General features: G+C 38.8%; 2 protein-coding genes across 5 annotated transcripts in view; one reads left to right on the top strand and one right to left on the bottom strand.

Moving 5' to 3' along the window:
* IPPK (inositol-pentakisphosphate 2-kinase) overlaps positions 1-6391 on the top strand; it is a 53322-nt gene extending 46931 nt beyond the window's left edge. The window contains exons 11-13 of the mRNA XM_063426478.1: positions 257-359; positions 1502-1581; positions 2467-6391. Of these exons, the coding sequence (XP_063282548.1) occupies positions 257-359; positions 1502-1581; positions 2467-2686 (403 nt within the window). The 3' untranslated portion in view covers positions 2687-6391. The remainder of the gene's footprint in view (positions 1-256; positions 360-1501; positions 1582-2466) is intronic.
* A 7-nt stretch (positions 6392-6398) lies between these two features.
* The window catches only part of CENPP (centromere protein P), a 348698-nt gene continuing 340477 nt past the window's right edge, over positions 6399-14619 (bottom strand). For all 4 annotated transcript variants that reach the window (XM_063426482.1, XM_063426485.1, XM_063426483.1 and 1 more), the window contains exons 8-9: positions 8607-8698; positions 6399-6594 (exon numbers count right to left, since the gene is read on the bottom strand). In XM_063426482.1, the coding sequence (XP_063282552.1) occupies positions 6479-6594; positions 8607-8698 (208 nt within the window). In that variant the 3' untranslated portion in view covers positions 6399-6478. The remainder of the gene's footprint in view (positions 6595-8606; positions 8699-14619) is intronic.

The following is a 14619-nucleotide window of genomic DNA, read 5'->3' as shown; positions in this document are numbered from 1 at the left end:
AGTCATCTGCTTTGCCAGAACCACTACTTTGGCTTCGAATTTGCTATTCCTGGTCATTTTTCCATATGTCCCTTGAGTTGAAGTTGCACAGAAAGGAAAATAAAAACCCTCTAACTTGTGCGCATAACATGTTATTCTGGTGTTTACCACAAGGGGGCAGGAACATTTCAACTGCATTACATTATTACTGTGTAGGTTTATAGTAAAAGAACACACTACAGTTGATAATGTTAGTCCTGTTTTTTTTTTTTTTCAGAAGCACACTGCTCCTAGATGGACCTTATGATGAGACATTTTTTGAAAAATTAAAAGATCTTTCTACCGATGACAATGGCAGTGTGGAGTATGCTGTGACAAAGGTAACCAGATGCTGGCTTAAAATGTTGCAGACTGATCCTGCAAAACAGTGTTGCTTGTTCACAGCAGGCATGCGTTCAAATATTCCCTTGCCCACCTCTCCCATCCTCAACAGAGCAGTTTACAGGTTTTACACTGTAGCCACTGTAACTACTTCGATTTCATTGAATTGACTTTAGTGTCTGCAGTCCTCTGGTGCCATCTCCCTTTTTAAAAAAATATTTTTTATTGTATATGCTAAACAAGTGTCCCCAGCTGCCGATCCCTTCTGTGCTGCTTGGGCTAATGAGGAAGCATTAACCGGAGCAGCAATGGGCAGCTGTGATTGGCTGAGCAGCTGACGCTTAAAGCCGATCACAGCTGCCTATTGCAGGTAGGATGTTGTATGGCTAGAAGGACGTATATAATATGTGCCTTAGCCATACCTCTAGTAATGTTTGGGCTATGGCTCGCCAGGGGCCGTCATTCAGTGTTAAACTGTTCAAAAACGGTTTAACACTGAATCAGGGACTTAGTTAGAGGACTCAAGGCACTATAACCAATTCAATGAGATTGAATTGGAATAATGTATATATTGTCGCTTTTAAATGGTGCAGTTCATTAATACCTTCATATTAATTGAAGAGACGTCTGCTCTCTATTTCTGGATTAGTAACATCGCCAGGACGTACTTGGAATCCAGAGTAATCTGAACGTACCTTTCCTGGTTAAATACTTTGTTAATATTATTTTGACAAAGTTTTAGAGTGGTTTTACATTGGTAGTTAAAGCCCTTGTTTTAAAAAGTCACGTGTGGTCGCTTTTTTGTAGGAATGTTTAAACGTAATTGTGCTTGTACAACATTTTACTGCATTTCTCAACTAGGAACAAATGCCACGTTAGAAGTTACGTTTCTGATCTCAAGATCCTCTGTATACCAAAGTGCTGCTATGCATAATAATAAAATTAGCATATAATTTACGATTTCAATTTTTTAAGAGTGCTCTAGCTAATAATGTAAAGTGAGCGCACCATTAATGCAATATTAGGTTTTGCAATTTGTAATTGTACTGTAAAAAGTATAACGTCTCTTCTGCTTATCATATATGTGGTATCGTGATTAAATTCCTTCTGTACACATTTGTCTCCCCCTTTTTCATTAAAGATTCAGCAATATAGAGTAGCAATGACTGCCAAAGACTGCTCCATCATGATCGCACTCTCCCCTACCATGCAGGAGGATCGGTAAGATAATGCCCTCTCATGCAATAGTTTTCACATTAAAGCAAGTATGAGTCTTGAAAGAAAGTTAGATCCTTAGCTCCACCACTTTGTGATGCTGGCTCTCTCCTATGATGCGCCTTTTAATAAATAAGAAGCAGCCCACGGTTTATAAGCACATCCAGTTTGCGAAGAGTTGTATGTATTTGTTTTCTAAGTACAGCTAGTGAATTAATCACATGGTACTGAGGGACAGCTATGCCAATGGAATGTGTAATGTAGGCCAGGGTTTGTTACTGCCTATATTGGTACAGTGACATGCTCACAAATAGCTGGTGATGAATGGAAATCTTGAGCCCTGGCAAATATTTCTGCCACTGTCTAGAGTTGTTGGTTTTGTGTTTATATATCTATATCTCTATATCTATCTGTGCTAAATAATCGAGAGGATTAAAAAGTGCCAAATAGATGGTTTAAAAAATAATAAATAATGCACCAATGTATAAAGGATGAAGTAACTGTTTAAAACAAAACATGTGCATGAAGTGACAATGTTTATATATAACCCCCAATGTAATCCTTCTTAAATGACTATCTAATCTAGCCACCCACCATCCCAGTGAAGATTTCTATTCCAGCAAACTATTGTAAGCACCAATGAGCAGTGCCCTTCATACAAACTGTGCTCATTTGTAATATTTCCCATTGCATGTGTCCAGATCTGTTCCAATATAGCATCTGGCCTCCCTTCTTTTCTTTTCTACCCATATTACCCTCTTTAGTGAATTGAAAGTTTGTAGGTACACAATAATATATATTACTGTGCAATTTCCCTGCATTCAATCATGTTAGGCAAGTATGTTTCTGATCAATGTTGTTTAACACCATATTTCCATTTGCTTGTTCCAGCTATGATCAGAGATCTATTATTAAGACTGCAAGGTCAAGCTTCAAGTATTCAGTTTCCATCCTAGACCTGGACCTCAAGCCGTATGAAAGTATTCCACATCAGTACAAACGGGACAGTAAAATAGTAAGCCACTACCTCAATCATGAAGAAGCCGCCCCGTCGCCTATCTTCAAGGAAACAGAGGACTGCACTCTGCTCTTGCATAAAGTAACCCATTAACAGGAACCAACATATTTACTTGAGCTGTGAATGCTTCTCCACATTCCCTGTAGATTGTGGGGAGCTTGCAGTGCACACAGGTCCCTATCTGCTCTCTTGATGGTCTGCACATCTCACACTAGGTACACTGAGATGTATGATGCTGCAGTCACTAAAACCGTTCAGAGGCTGTTATATCTTACGGGATAGTGCAAAGTCCGCCTTGCCAGGCTGTTGCACGAAGGTTAGCTACAATATTTAAAAAAAACAACAACTTTATTTTGAAAAGCTAGGAGACTATGTTTTTATATGAAGCTGGACAAGCAGTGTAATGAAATAAACCTGCCCCTTTGCAACTCTATGCTGCTTTTATCTTGCGTGCCTGATGAGGTTTAGGTATACCTCTCACAGAGCCTTATATAACGGATTGTGCAGTTTTTGACTAAGGTGTTTTTTTTTTTTTTTAACAAGTCACGTTTAATGGCATATCTGCAACTTTTCGCTCTATTTGCAGTCTGGTTTATTGTCAGTTTTCTGTTTTTTGTTTTAGAAAAAGAAGGGTGGATGTCTACTATAAAGGCATCTGTTACAGAGTTGGTTTTTGCATTAGTTAATCACTAATTTATTGCAATATAACTGTGGGGCTGGTTGGTGAAACAAGACCAGCTTACTTTAAAGTAATTACATATTACTGTAAAGAGTGCACACAAAAAGCCAAACACGGACAGGAGAACCCTTGCACACACTTTTGGTAAAAAAAAAACAAAAAAAAAACAGTGCTTTATGTGGCCCTTTAGAGAAAATAAATGTTTTAAGAGCCGTTTTATTGGTTATTGTTTAAATAGAATAGTGTGCATTTCTGGTACTGGCACATCCCTGTAATCTACGGACATCTACAAGAGATTATTCGTTAGAATTAGTAGAAGGCATTGTTGTAAAATATCCTTCCTACAGGAGTTTGTCTGAAGCAATAGCTTTGTACTACTTTATTTGTAATTTTGCCCTGGATTTTCCTACAGTTTACTTCTTCATACAAATATTGGAATAGATGTTTATTTTTAGCACCACAGGTCCCCTTTTGAGGATGTGTTAAAAATGTAAAAGGAAGTTAAAGTCCTTTAAAATATTTTACTATTCACTGCAACATGTTTTACTGTCTAATTGAGCTTATGTTTCTTTAAACTGCATGCTGTTACTGAATTGTGACATAAATGGTGCTAATGTGCTGTAAGCAGAGACCGCATAAACGGACACTAAGGTCAACAAAATAACTTTATCTATTCACCCAAAACGCTTCATTAAGCTAATGTCTCTGAAGTCTCACTGCTCAATTCATTGCCATTTAGGATTAAATCATTTTTGTTTATGTTTATGCAGCCCTGTTCATACTTCCCCTGGCTGTAACTGACCCAGCGTGCGTAAAAAAAAAAAAAAAATCACTTTCAATTAGATAGTAGCTTACTTTAAATGTTTTAATCTCATAGAGGAGGCTCCTGCAGGGTCTAGCACGTTAACAGAACAGAAGGTATACAATTCCAAATTAAACAGAATTTGTAAATAAGGTAGTATAAACATTGGATGACTCTTAAGTGTTTATGAAGACTGTGTAAGTCACATACAGGGAAGTGTGACTAGGGCTGCATAAACCAAGCGATTTAACTCCTAAATGGCAGAGAATTGAGCAGTAAGACTGCAAGGGCATGATCTGTAAACCAAAACGGCTTCATTAAGATAAAGTTGTTTTGGTGACTATAGTGTCCCTTTAAATTTCCATTTTGTACAAACTAGCCATGATCATTAATTGTATGGTCGCTGCTATTGGCAGTGTAGAAAAAGGAATTTGAAAATGTCTATATGAAGTATATATTCTTATCCTGTACAGATCGCGTTGATGGATGGCACACAATGTTTAGTTTAGTTTAGTTTTTTTACAATCTTTTTCTCCACTTTCTCACTGTGTTCTCTGATTCTACTCATAAGATGATAGATTCCATGTCTGCAAATTTAGGACATTTTGGTGATGCCTATTTGCATCTATAGATCATGCTGCAGTTCTGCAATATTGTTAGAGAATTTTTTTTTATTACCCTGTGAATACAAAATCCTCAGATTGTCTTGCACAGTATTTTGAGTACTATGTATATGTTGGTGAAGTTTCTCTAGTGATCGATAAGACAATATTTGAACTCCCCACTTGGCGTGTTTAAAGAGGTACTACAAAATGTTAAGTTCTAAAATTTCCATTACTGTAATATATGGGATTTTTAAATGTTATTTTACAATAATCGTATAGAACTCCACAAAGCTATACAATACAAACTACCAAGTTATCTTGCAGGTGTTTTGTGGATTTTATTTGTGCAATTTACAGTTGCAGTCCAAACTGATGGTATAAAATGAATAATACTGTCACCAGATAACCATAGGGAGTGGGTTAAAGGGAAACTATAGACTAGGAACACAAATTTATATTCCTAGCCTATAATGCCACCCCTTGCTCACTCACCCGCCCCTGCAGTGAACAAAGGGTTTAAAAACCCCCAAAAAAACACCTCTGGTCTCTTACCCAAATTTTTAGGTCCCGTTTAATGACTCCATTCTATCAGCCAGTAAGGGGAACGCATGAGTGCTTGGAGGGCACTGAGACTAGTCACGGCATGCAGTACTCTGTATAGTACATGCTTACTCCATGCAGGCATTATAGACATTCTAGGAACATTTTAAGGAAACTGAGGTTTATGTATAGAAAACTGTAACATTCACTTTCAATTTGTGTCCGTTACAGCGGCGTTCATACCGCAGTTACAGCGGCGTTCATACCGCAGTCACAGCTGCGACCGGGCCCATAACTCCAGGGGGCCCGGCCGCCCTGCTACCGGGTACCTGCCTCCATCTTTTGCGGCCGCTATCCAAGGGGTCCATTGGGTGGCCCATGCTGTCAAGGCCACTCGATGCATATGGATTGTCTGGGGGTCCGGTCAGCGCTGGGTGCTCTAACAGCGCGACCGGGCCCCCTGTGATGAGATCAAAGGGTTGGGGAAGGGGATAGGAGTTTCAGGTCCAAACATCTGTCACAAGAATGGAATGCAGCATTGGCTGAAACATGCACGTTCTCTGTAAGATCTAACGTAGACAAACAGCTGGCACTAGTGTGTATATAAGTAGATCCACTAGGTAAGTGGTTCTAAACTCGGTGCTAAAGGCACGTCAGCATCCCTATAGGAACAGAATTGGGAAATTACTAAATGAAGGGATGTTTTGAAGACTGAGTTGTAAACTACTGGACTTACCAGAAAGGTGTGATACCCTGTTCTGCAACAGAACAAGATATGATGGCGCTTTAAATCAAATGTAGATTGTTATTCCAAAGTCTGTATAGTACTTCTAGTGCATGTTCTTGCCTGTATTGGCATTGAGTGAATTTGTTTTTAAACGTCTGTAAAGATCTGTCAGCCTGTTTGCTTGTTTTACTTTCTGTATCCCCCCAACACAGGAACATTTTTTTTTTCTTCTTCTAGTACCCTTGAGCCAACATTCAGCAACAGAAATTTGTATAGAATTTATATTCCACTCACTTTCTGTAAATTCATATTTAATGGTTGTATTTATATATATATATGTAATTTATTGTGAGATTGAACATGTGCCATGCATATTGTACATAGAGCATGAGTTTATAAATGGGAAATGACAATATTTATATTCAATAAAAGATTACAACTTAAACTGCTTGGGGTAATTATTCAAAAACCTTGTCTCTTTCAGTTTTTACACCTTCAAATCAGCACGTTTTTTTTATTCCCACTTTCCAGTTTAGCAGAAAACTTGAATGATGTTCTCAATGGAGCTTTCAATTCCAAAGGACTGGAGTAGATTTTTGAAGCCTTTAGCAGCACCTTCAATGACCTGTAGTTTATCCAGGGCTAATGCTGTGGAAGAAATTTCAGTATGAGATTTTAAATATTGTCCACTCCATCCCCAGTGCAGAGAGACATCTACCTTATTAAAAAGGAAAAAAACTCAAGCATCGTTGAAATAAGCAGAATTGAAGATCAAATGCTTTTTTTTTTTTTTGTCTGAGTATGAAGGCAGGCTTCTTGCCTTTTGGTTTTAATAGATTCTTTCAGTCATAGGCCTCTATTTAATATTTTGGATAAGCTTTTCAAATGATTTAAGATTTTGAAAAACAGTTTAAAGTGAAACTAAGGTAAAAAATTAACTTGCCCCCACCATACATTATGTATCATAAAGATACATAATGTATTAAATGTACAAATAGACTTACTACGCCATGAGTGCTACTCGCTTCTTTGATTTGCCTTATGTTATGGGAGGAGAAGTAATAAAAGAATAGTGAGATATAGGACAGAGTAGAATCAGATAGTTACAAGATGAGGAGAGTTCCGAGTTGCGATCGGCAGGAGGCAAGCAAGGCAGAAGGACTGAAAGCAGCCAGGCAGAATCTCTCGGGGGGCCTAGAAACTGAGTACAGGTGGGAAACGAACCGCGCCCGACACCTCCCCATCCGTTCTAACTCAGACCTATTTTTAATTAGGGAATTCTCCCAGATCTGCTATCAAAATGAATATATATATATATAATAAATAGTGAGTGGTTTGGGGTACTTTTTTTTTTTTTCTCTCTCTTTCTCTCTCTCTCATTAAATTGAGGCCATTTAAATTGAAGGCTTTTTGAAGTTTCAAAGAGTATGGAGAATGTCTCAGGGACCTCCTATTAACAAGTGGAACCTTTACGCTGGACACTTCCTCTATCTAGCTGTAGCTTTCGTTGGCTGTCTTGAGCTAAACCATGCAGTGAGGGGCAGCTCACAACTGGGCTAGCTCAGAACAGAGAACTAGAAGCTTTCAATGGAGGTGACTGATGACTTACCTGGGGACTAATTATAAAGGTGAAGGGGTCAGCCATGCCTCTCCTGTACCATAATTAGTACAGTGTACTTGTGGTTACAGTGCTTAGAATAATTAAAGGAACACTATAGTCACCTAAATTACTTTAGCTAAATAAAGCAGTTTTAGTGTATAGATCATTCCCCTGCAATTTCACTGCTCAATTCACTGTCATTTAGGAGTTAAATCACTTTGTTTCTGTTTATGCAGCCCTAGCCACACCTCCCTGGCTATGATTGACAGAGCCTGCATGAAATAAAAACTGGTTTCACTTTCAAACAGATGTAATTTACCTTAAATAATTGTATCTCAATCTCTAAATTGAACTTTAATCACATACAGGAGGCTCTTGCAGGGTCTAGCAAGCTATTGACATAGCAGGGGAAAAGAGAATCTTAATTAAACAGAACTTGCAATAAAGAAAGCCTAAATAGGGCTCTCTTACAGGAAGTGTTTATGGAAGGCTGTGCAAGTCACATGCAGGGAGGTGTGACTAGGGTTCATAAACAAAGGGATTTAACTCCTAAATGGCAGAGGATTGAGCAGTGACGCTGCAGGGGCATGTTCTATACGCCAAAACTGCTTCATTAAGCTAAAGTTGTTCAGGTGACTATAGTGTCCCTTTAATGCATGGTGAGGTGTTTTGTTGAGGGTCTGGCTTGTTACCTACAATGTATGCATGTATGGGCCATTTTAATGGATTGGCTGCACTTGCCCACAATGTTCCTCCCCAAACATTTCTCAAACACTGGTAACTACTCTGTTGTAATTAGATTATGCACCCCCTACAACTCCTGAAATGTTTACAGATTATACCAGTATTTTGCAATCCAATCAAAGTATATTGAGTATCAGATACCAACTTTACAGTAACCCATTGTGAAACCGCAAGTTTGCAATGAGCCCACTGGGGGGGGGGGGCGGGGGGGCGGGGGGGGCGGGGGGGGCGGGGGGGGGGCGGGGGGGGCGGGGGGGGGGGCGGGGGGGGCGGGGGGGGGGGCGGGGGCGGCCGGGGGGTGTTTTGTACTTTTTACCTTGCTCTGGTATTTTGGGTAATAAATCCAGGACTGGTGTTACTGTTCCTTCCTCATCTATTTGGATTTTCCAGACAAGCAGCAGTTCACACCTGTGATAAGACAAAATGATTTATTTAAATAACAAGGACACCACTCTAAATGATGGATTAAAATACAAGGGTGATATTCAGGATACTGGGAATTATGTGAACAGGTGGATTGCAATTAATAGGTCAAAATAGAGCTGAAACTCGCTAGTTTGCCTTCAAATGTGCAATTCTCAATTTAGTGAGCAACCCCTTATGTCAGGGCTCGACAAATGTTTGTTGCAATAAAACAATGTATTGCCAGACATTGCTTAACTTTTGAGAGTGATTCTCGATTTATGATGCAGAATCTGGGCCCCAGTTTAGACTTTTATCAAACGAATATGTAAAGTTATCAAATGCCCATTTCCATATTCTTTTAACTCATGGGCAGGACCACCAAATATGTAAATATGTACCAGCAGATTTCCACATCTCCAACAATTTGGGTTATAGTTGGAATACATTTAAGAAAGTCTCAATGGAACGAGATACAACCTATACATAATCTTAAATTGGCACTCAATTAAATTTAAACAATGAACATTTTTATATAATTGTCGTAATACAACACTCCATTCAGTTTCCGAAAACATAGTTCCTAACTCGTTATTCCAGGTGTTTAATATTTTAATAGGTTTATTATTTATGGCCGCGATCAACTTATTAGCTTTAGAAGTGATTTTCTGTCACGTCCCCCACGCCTCCGCATAAAGCCTTAACTTGAGCCAATCTGTTATGGAAGAGTAACAAATCTATTGTCTATGATTACAAGGAATTCTTTACTGAATTTAAATTAACATTTGAACCATTAGAGAAAGAAAAGAACGCTGCCAAAGCCCTAATACGTATTTAGCAAGGCAACCACTCTGTTGCAGATTACGCTATTGAATTCCATACTCAGGCTTCTGAGGTAGACTGGACTAATAGGGTTATCCAATGCTATTCATGATGAAACTGCAGCTAAAGAATTACCTGAAAAGTTAAAAGAAAATTATTAAATCTTGACAATCGATTCAGGGATAGGAAGAGAACTAGAAAAAGGCGTTTAAACATGTCACCTGCACCTTGCTTCTCAACTCCTGTTTTGCCTACCCCCTTTTTTTTGCCTTCTGATCCTGAACCTATGCAATTAGAGGAGACCGGCCTTAAGTGTGATGTACATGTCCCCTGGTAGGCCTCAAAGTAGATTTCTCCTTTGTTTTACTACGCCGTATAATAAAATAAGTCTTACTTGTGATGCCTTGATTAATTCAGGCGCTGCAGAAAACTTTATTGATGTACAGTTCGCTAGCAAACCTCTTTTACCTCTCAAGGAGAAATCCACACCTTTGGCCGTTGAGGCCATAGATGTTAGACCACTTTCGCAAACTCTTATTACTCATGAAACATTTCCTATCACTGTTATGATAGGGGCTTTTCCCAAAGAATGCATCACCTTCCAGATAATTTCTTCCCCTTCTTGTTCTATTATCCTTTGTTTCCCATGGCTTATGAAGCACAATGCTCATCTTGATTGGGTCAAAAGGGGAAATACTGGGATGGGGTAAGGAATGTAGAGATTGGATACCGTTAATCTGCCTACTGCTACTCCTTTTTCTACTGAGATTCCTGTACATTATATGGAGGTTAAAGAAGTATTTAATAAGGTTCATACTGATACTTTATCTCCTCACCGATCTAATGATTGCTCTATAAATTTGTTACCCGGTACTATACACCCTAAAGGAGGGGTATATACTTTATCACCTCAGGAAAGTAAAATCATGGAGGACTACATAAGAGTCCTTACAGAAAGGTCACATATGTAGATCTTCTCCTGCAGGAGCAGCTTTATTTTTTTTGTATCAAAGAAAGAAGGAGATCTGCGTCCGTTTATTGATTATAGGGCATTAACCCCTTAAGGACCTGACTTTTTTTGCGATGTTGTACATTTGCGACCAGGCATCTTTTTGACACTTTTGTGGTGGTTGTGTTTAGCTGTAATTTTCCGCTCTCTCATTTACTGTTCCCATACAAATTATATATTGTTTTTTTCAGGACAAAATGGGCTTTCTTTACATACCATTATTTATATAATCTCATGTAATTTAATTTTTAAAAAATGAAAAAATATGATGAAAAATTGAAAAAAATACATGTTTTTTGACTTTTATGTAAAAAATCTTTTACTCATCTACAAAAGCGAATGAAAAAAACTGCTAAATAGATTCAAAATTTTGTCCTGAGTTTAAAAATACCCAGTGTTTACATGCTTTTTGCTATTTTTTTGCATGTTATAGGGCTATAGGTACAAGTAGGATATTGAGGTTTCAAAACCTATATTTTTAAAATGTATCAATAGTGACATTGTAACACTATTATCTGTCATAAATCGCTAAATAACACCCCACATGTACATATTTTTTTTAAAGTAGACAACCCAGGGTATTCAATATGGGGTATGTCCAGACTTTTTTAGTAGCCACTTAGTCGCAAACACTGGCCAAAGTTAGCGTTCATATTTGTTTGTGTGTGAAAAAAGTAAAAAACTAAATTGAACGCTAATTTTGGCCAGTGTTTGTGACTAAGTGGTTACTAAAAAAGACTGGACATACCCCATTTGCAATACCTTGGGTTGTCTACTTTTGCAAATGGTATGCCATCATGGGGGTAATTCTCATTCCTGGGCTACCATACGCTCTCAAAGGCAACGTAACCAACCTGGTCATTTTCAATGTAAAAATATGACCCATATATTTGACCCTGTAACTTTCAAAAACGCTATAAAACCTGTACATGGGGGGTACTGTTATACTCAGGAGACTTTGCTGAACACAAATATTAGTGTTTCAAAACTGGAAAATGTATCACAACAATTATATCATCAGTAAAAGTGCTGTTTGTGTGTGAAAAATGCAAAAAAAGTCACTTTCACTGACAATATCATCGCTGTGATATGTTTTACTGTTTTGAATCACTAATATTTGTGTTCAGCGAAGTCTCCCGAGTAAAACAGTACCCCCCATGTACAGGTTTTAGGGTGTCGTAGAACGTTACAGGGTAAAATACAGTGATAGCAAATTAAATTCGCTGTACTCTCGGCCTGGGTTGGCAGGCAGGTCCCTTAAATTGCAATCAATAAAATAACTTAATTATGTAAAAATATTACATAAATACGCACGTAGAATTTAAATATATATGCATATTTATATATTTGAAGTCTACGTGTATATTTATATAATTATTTATGTAATTTTGTATATGGACATATGAATAGTTCGTATTCTTTTTATTTATTTATATATACATAGATATATATACAATTTCATTCTAAGTGTATTTTGATATAAATATATATATATTAATATCAAAATACAGTTAGAATAAAATTTCGTATAGATATATAATTTTTTTTTAAATTTTTATTATTATTTTTAATTTTTTTAGTTTAATTTAAATTACTTATTATTTGTAGTTTATAATAATATATACACAATATATATAGTTATTATATATATTATATATATACACATGTGTAATTTAATTATAAGTGTATTTTTATATTAATATATGTACATATTAATATAAAAATACACTTAGTATGACATTATATATATGATATTTAGACGTATATTATATATATATAATATACGTCTATATATCATATATATATACACACATATATAATTATAATTTTTATTTATTAACTTTAAACTTTATTTTTTTTATGATTTTACACTAAGCAGGGAGACTGCCTGTCAGCACAGACAGTCCCCCTGCAGGCAGAGACATGGACACCTATTGTGACCATGTGGTCGCCCTGTTGGGCGATCACATGGCCACAGGGGTCCTAATCCGCCATGGGGAGACTGTCTGGGCTGCAGGCAGTCTCCCCACACCGGGACGAACGCCGATCGCCGCCGGGGGAACGACGGCGATCGGGTAAGTACATTGGACCGTTAGGACGGTTCAGGACCGTCCTCGGTCGGCAATGCAAAAATGCCGATGACGGTCCTGAACCGTCCTCCGTCCTTAAGGGGTTAAACAAAATAACCATTAAGCATGCTTATCCCATTCCTCTGATCTCTGAATTATTTGACAGACTCCAAGCTGCTCAAGTGTTTACCAAACTCGACCTTAGGAGTGCTTATAATTTAGTAAGCATTAAGGAGGGACATGAGTGGAAAACAGCATTTAACACGAGAAATGGACACTACGAGTATCTTGTCATGCCCATCGGCTTATGCAAGGCTCCAGCTGTATTTCAGGACCTCATTAATGATGCTCTTAGAGAATATATCTATACATTCGTATTAGTTTATCTCGATCACATATTCATTTATTCTCTCGATCTCCAGACTCATCATGGGCATGTGAGACAAGTGTTGCAAACATTACTCAGAAATGGGTTGTATTGCAAACTTGAGGAATGTTAGTTTGATCAGACAGAGGTGCAGTTCTTAGTCTATGTAATTTCGGCCTCTGGTTTTCAGATGGATCCATGTAAACTAGAAGCAGTTCTGCTTTGGCCATTACCAAATGGTTGAAAGCGATTCAAAGATGTATTGGGTTTGCCAACTACTACCGGATATTCATAAAAGGATTCTCTACAGTAATAGCTCCAATTACCAACCTGACACGTAAGGGGGTTAATTGTCATACATGGTTTAAAGAAGCTTTTGAGCATCTAAAATCATTATTCGCTTCATCTCCTATACTAGTACATCCTGACACTAGCAAACCCTTTATATGAGAGGTTGATGCCTCTGAAACAGGGGTATGGGCTGTCCTTTCCCAGAGGGAGAATCAAGATATTCCTTTGCATCCTTGTGGGTTTTACTCTAAAGAATTGTCGCCAGCAGAGCGTAACTACGATATAAGTAACAGAGAATTGTTAGCTATTATCCTAGCTTTGAAAGAGTGGCATGTATTTTTCAAATCATTTCAAAGTGTGGGAGTTGAGACAGCACTTTTTTTTTTTTTTTATATATAACATGAGGATAACAGGCTATTAAACATCATTAAATTAGATTTTAGCATGCTAGGTTAAATGTGTATATAACAAGGCTAATATGTATGTTGACAGTGCCGGGGGGGGTGACAGTGTTGGGGGGGTCACAGGATGTGAAGGGGGTGGAAGGGTAATAGGGGGATGACAGTGTTACGGGGGTGACAGGATGTGAAGGGGGTGGCAGGGTTAGAGGGGGGTGACAGGGGGGTGAAAGTGTTAGGGGGTGACAGGATGTGAAGGGGTGACAGGGGGTTGAAAGTGTTAGAGGGATGACAGGATGTGAAGGGGGTGGCAGGGTAAGAGTGGGATGACAGTGTTAGGGGGGTGACAGTGTTAGGGGGATGACAGTGTTAGGGGGATGACAGGATGTGAAGGGGTGACAGGATGTGAAGGGGGTGGCAGGGTAAGAGGGGGATGACAGTGTTAGGGGGGGTGACAGGCTGAGAGGGGGGTGATAGTGTTAGGGGGGTGACAGGATGTGAAGGGGGGTGACAGGGTGAGAGGGGTTGAAAGTGTTAGGGGGGTGACAGTGTTGAGGGGTGACAGGATGTGAAGGAGGTGGCAGGGTAAGAGGGGGATGACAGGCTGAGAGGGGGGGTGATAGTGTTAGGGGGGTGACAGGATGTGAAGGGGTGACAGGATGTTAGAGGATGTGAAGGGGTGACAGTGTTAGGGGGGTGACAGAATGTGAAGGGGGTGACAGTGTTAGGGTGGGGGTCAAAATTTCCCTTTTATTTTTATTTTTTGGAGATTCCCTGGTAGTCCGGTGGGTTTTCCTGTCTGCAGCTCCGCCGGATGCAGAGCTGCAGTCCACATGGTGAATGTCTCGCGATCTCCATTCAGAGCGTTGCCGTGGTAACCCGCGGCAACGCTCTGATTGGCTGGAGATCGAGACACACTTCAGTCTGCAGCTCACACCCGGTGGAGCTGCAGACTGAGGCTGGCTCACCCC

This window comes from Pelobates fuscus, chromosome 7 (assembly GCF_036172605.1).
Source record: "Pelobates fuscus isolate aPelFus1 chromosome 7, aPelFus1.pri, whole genome shotgun sequence".
Taxonomy (NCBI): Eukaryota; Metazoa; Chordata; class Amphibia; order Anura; family Pelobatidae; genus Pelobates; species Pelobates fuscus.
The sequence above is the reverse complement of the archived record's forward strand: the minus strand, read 5'-3'. Positions and strand labels throughout refer to the sequence as shown.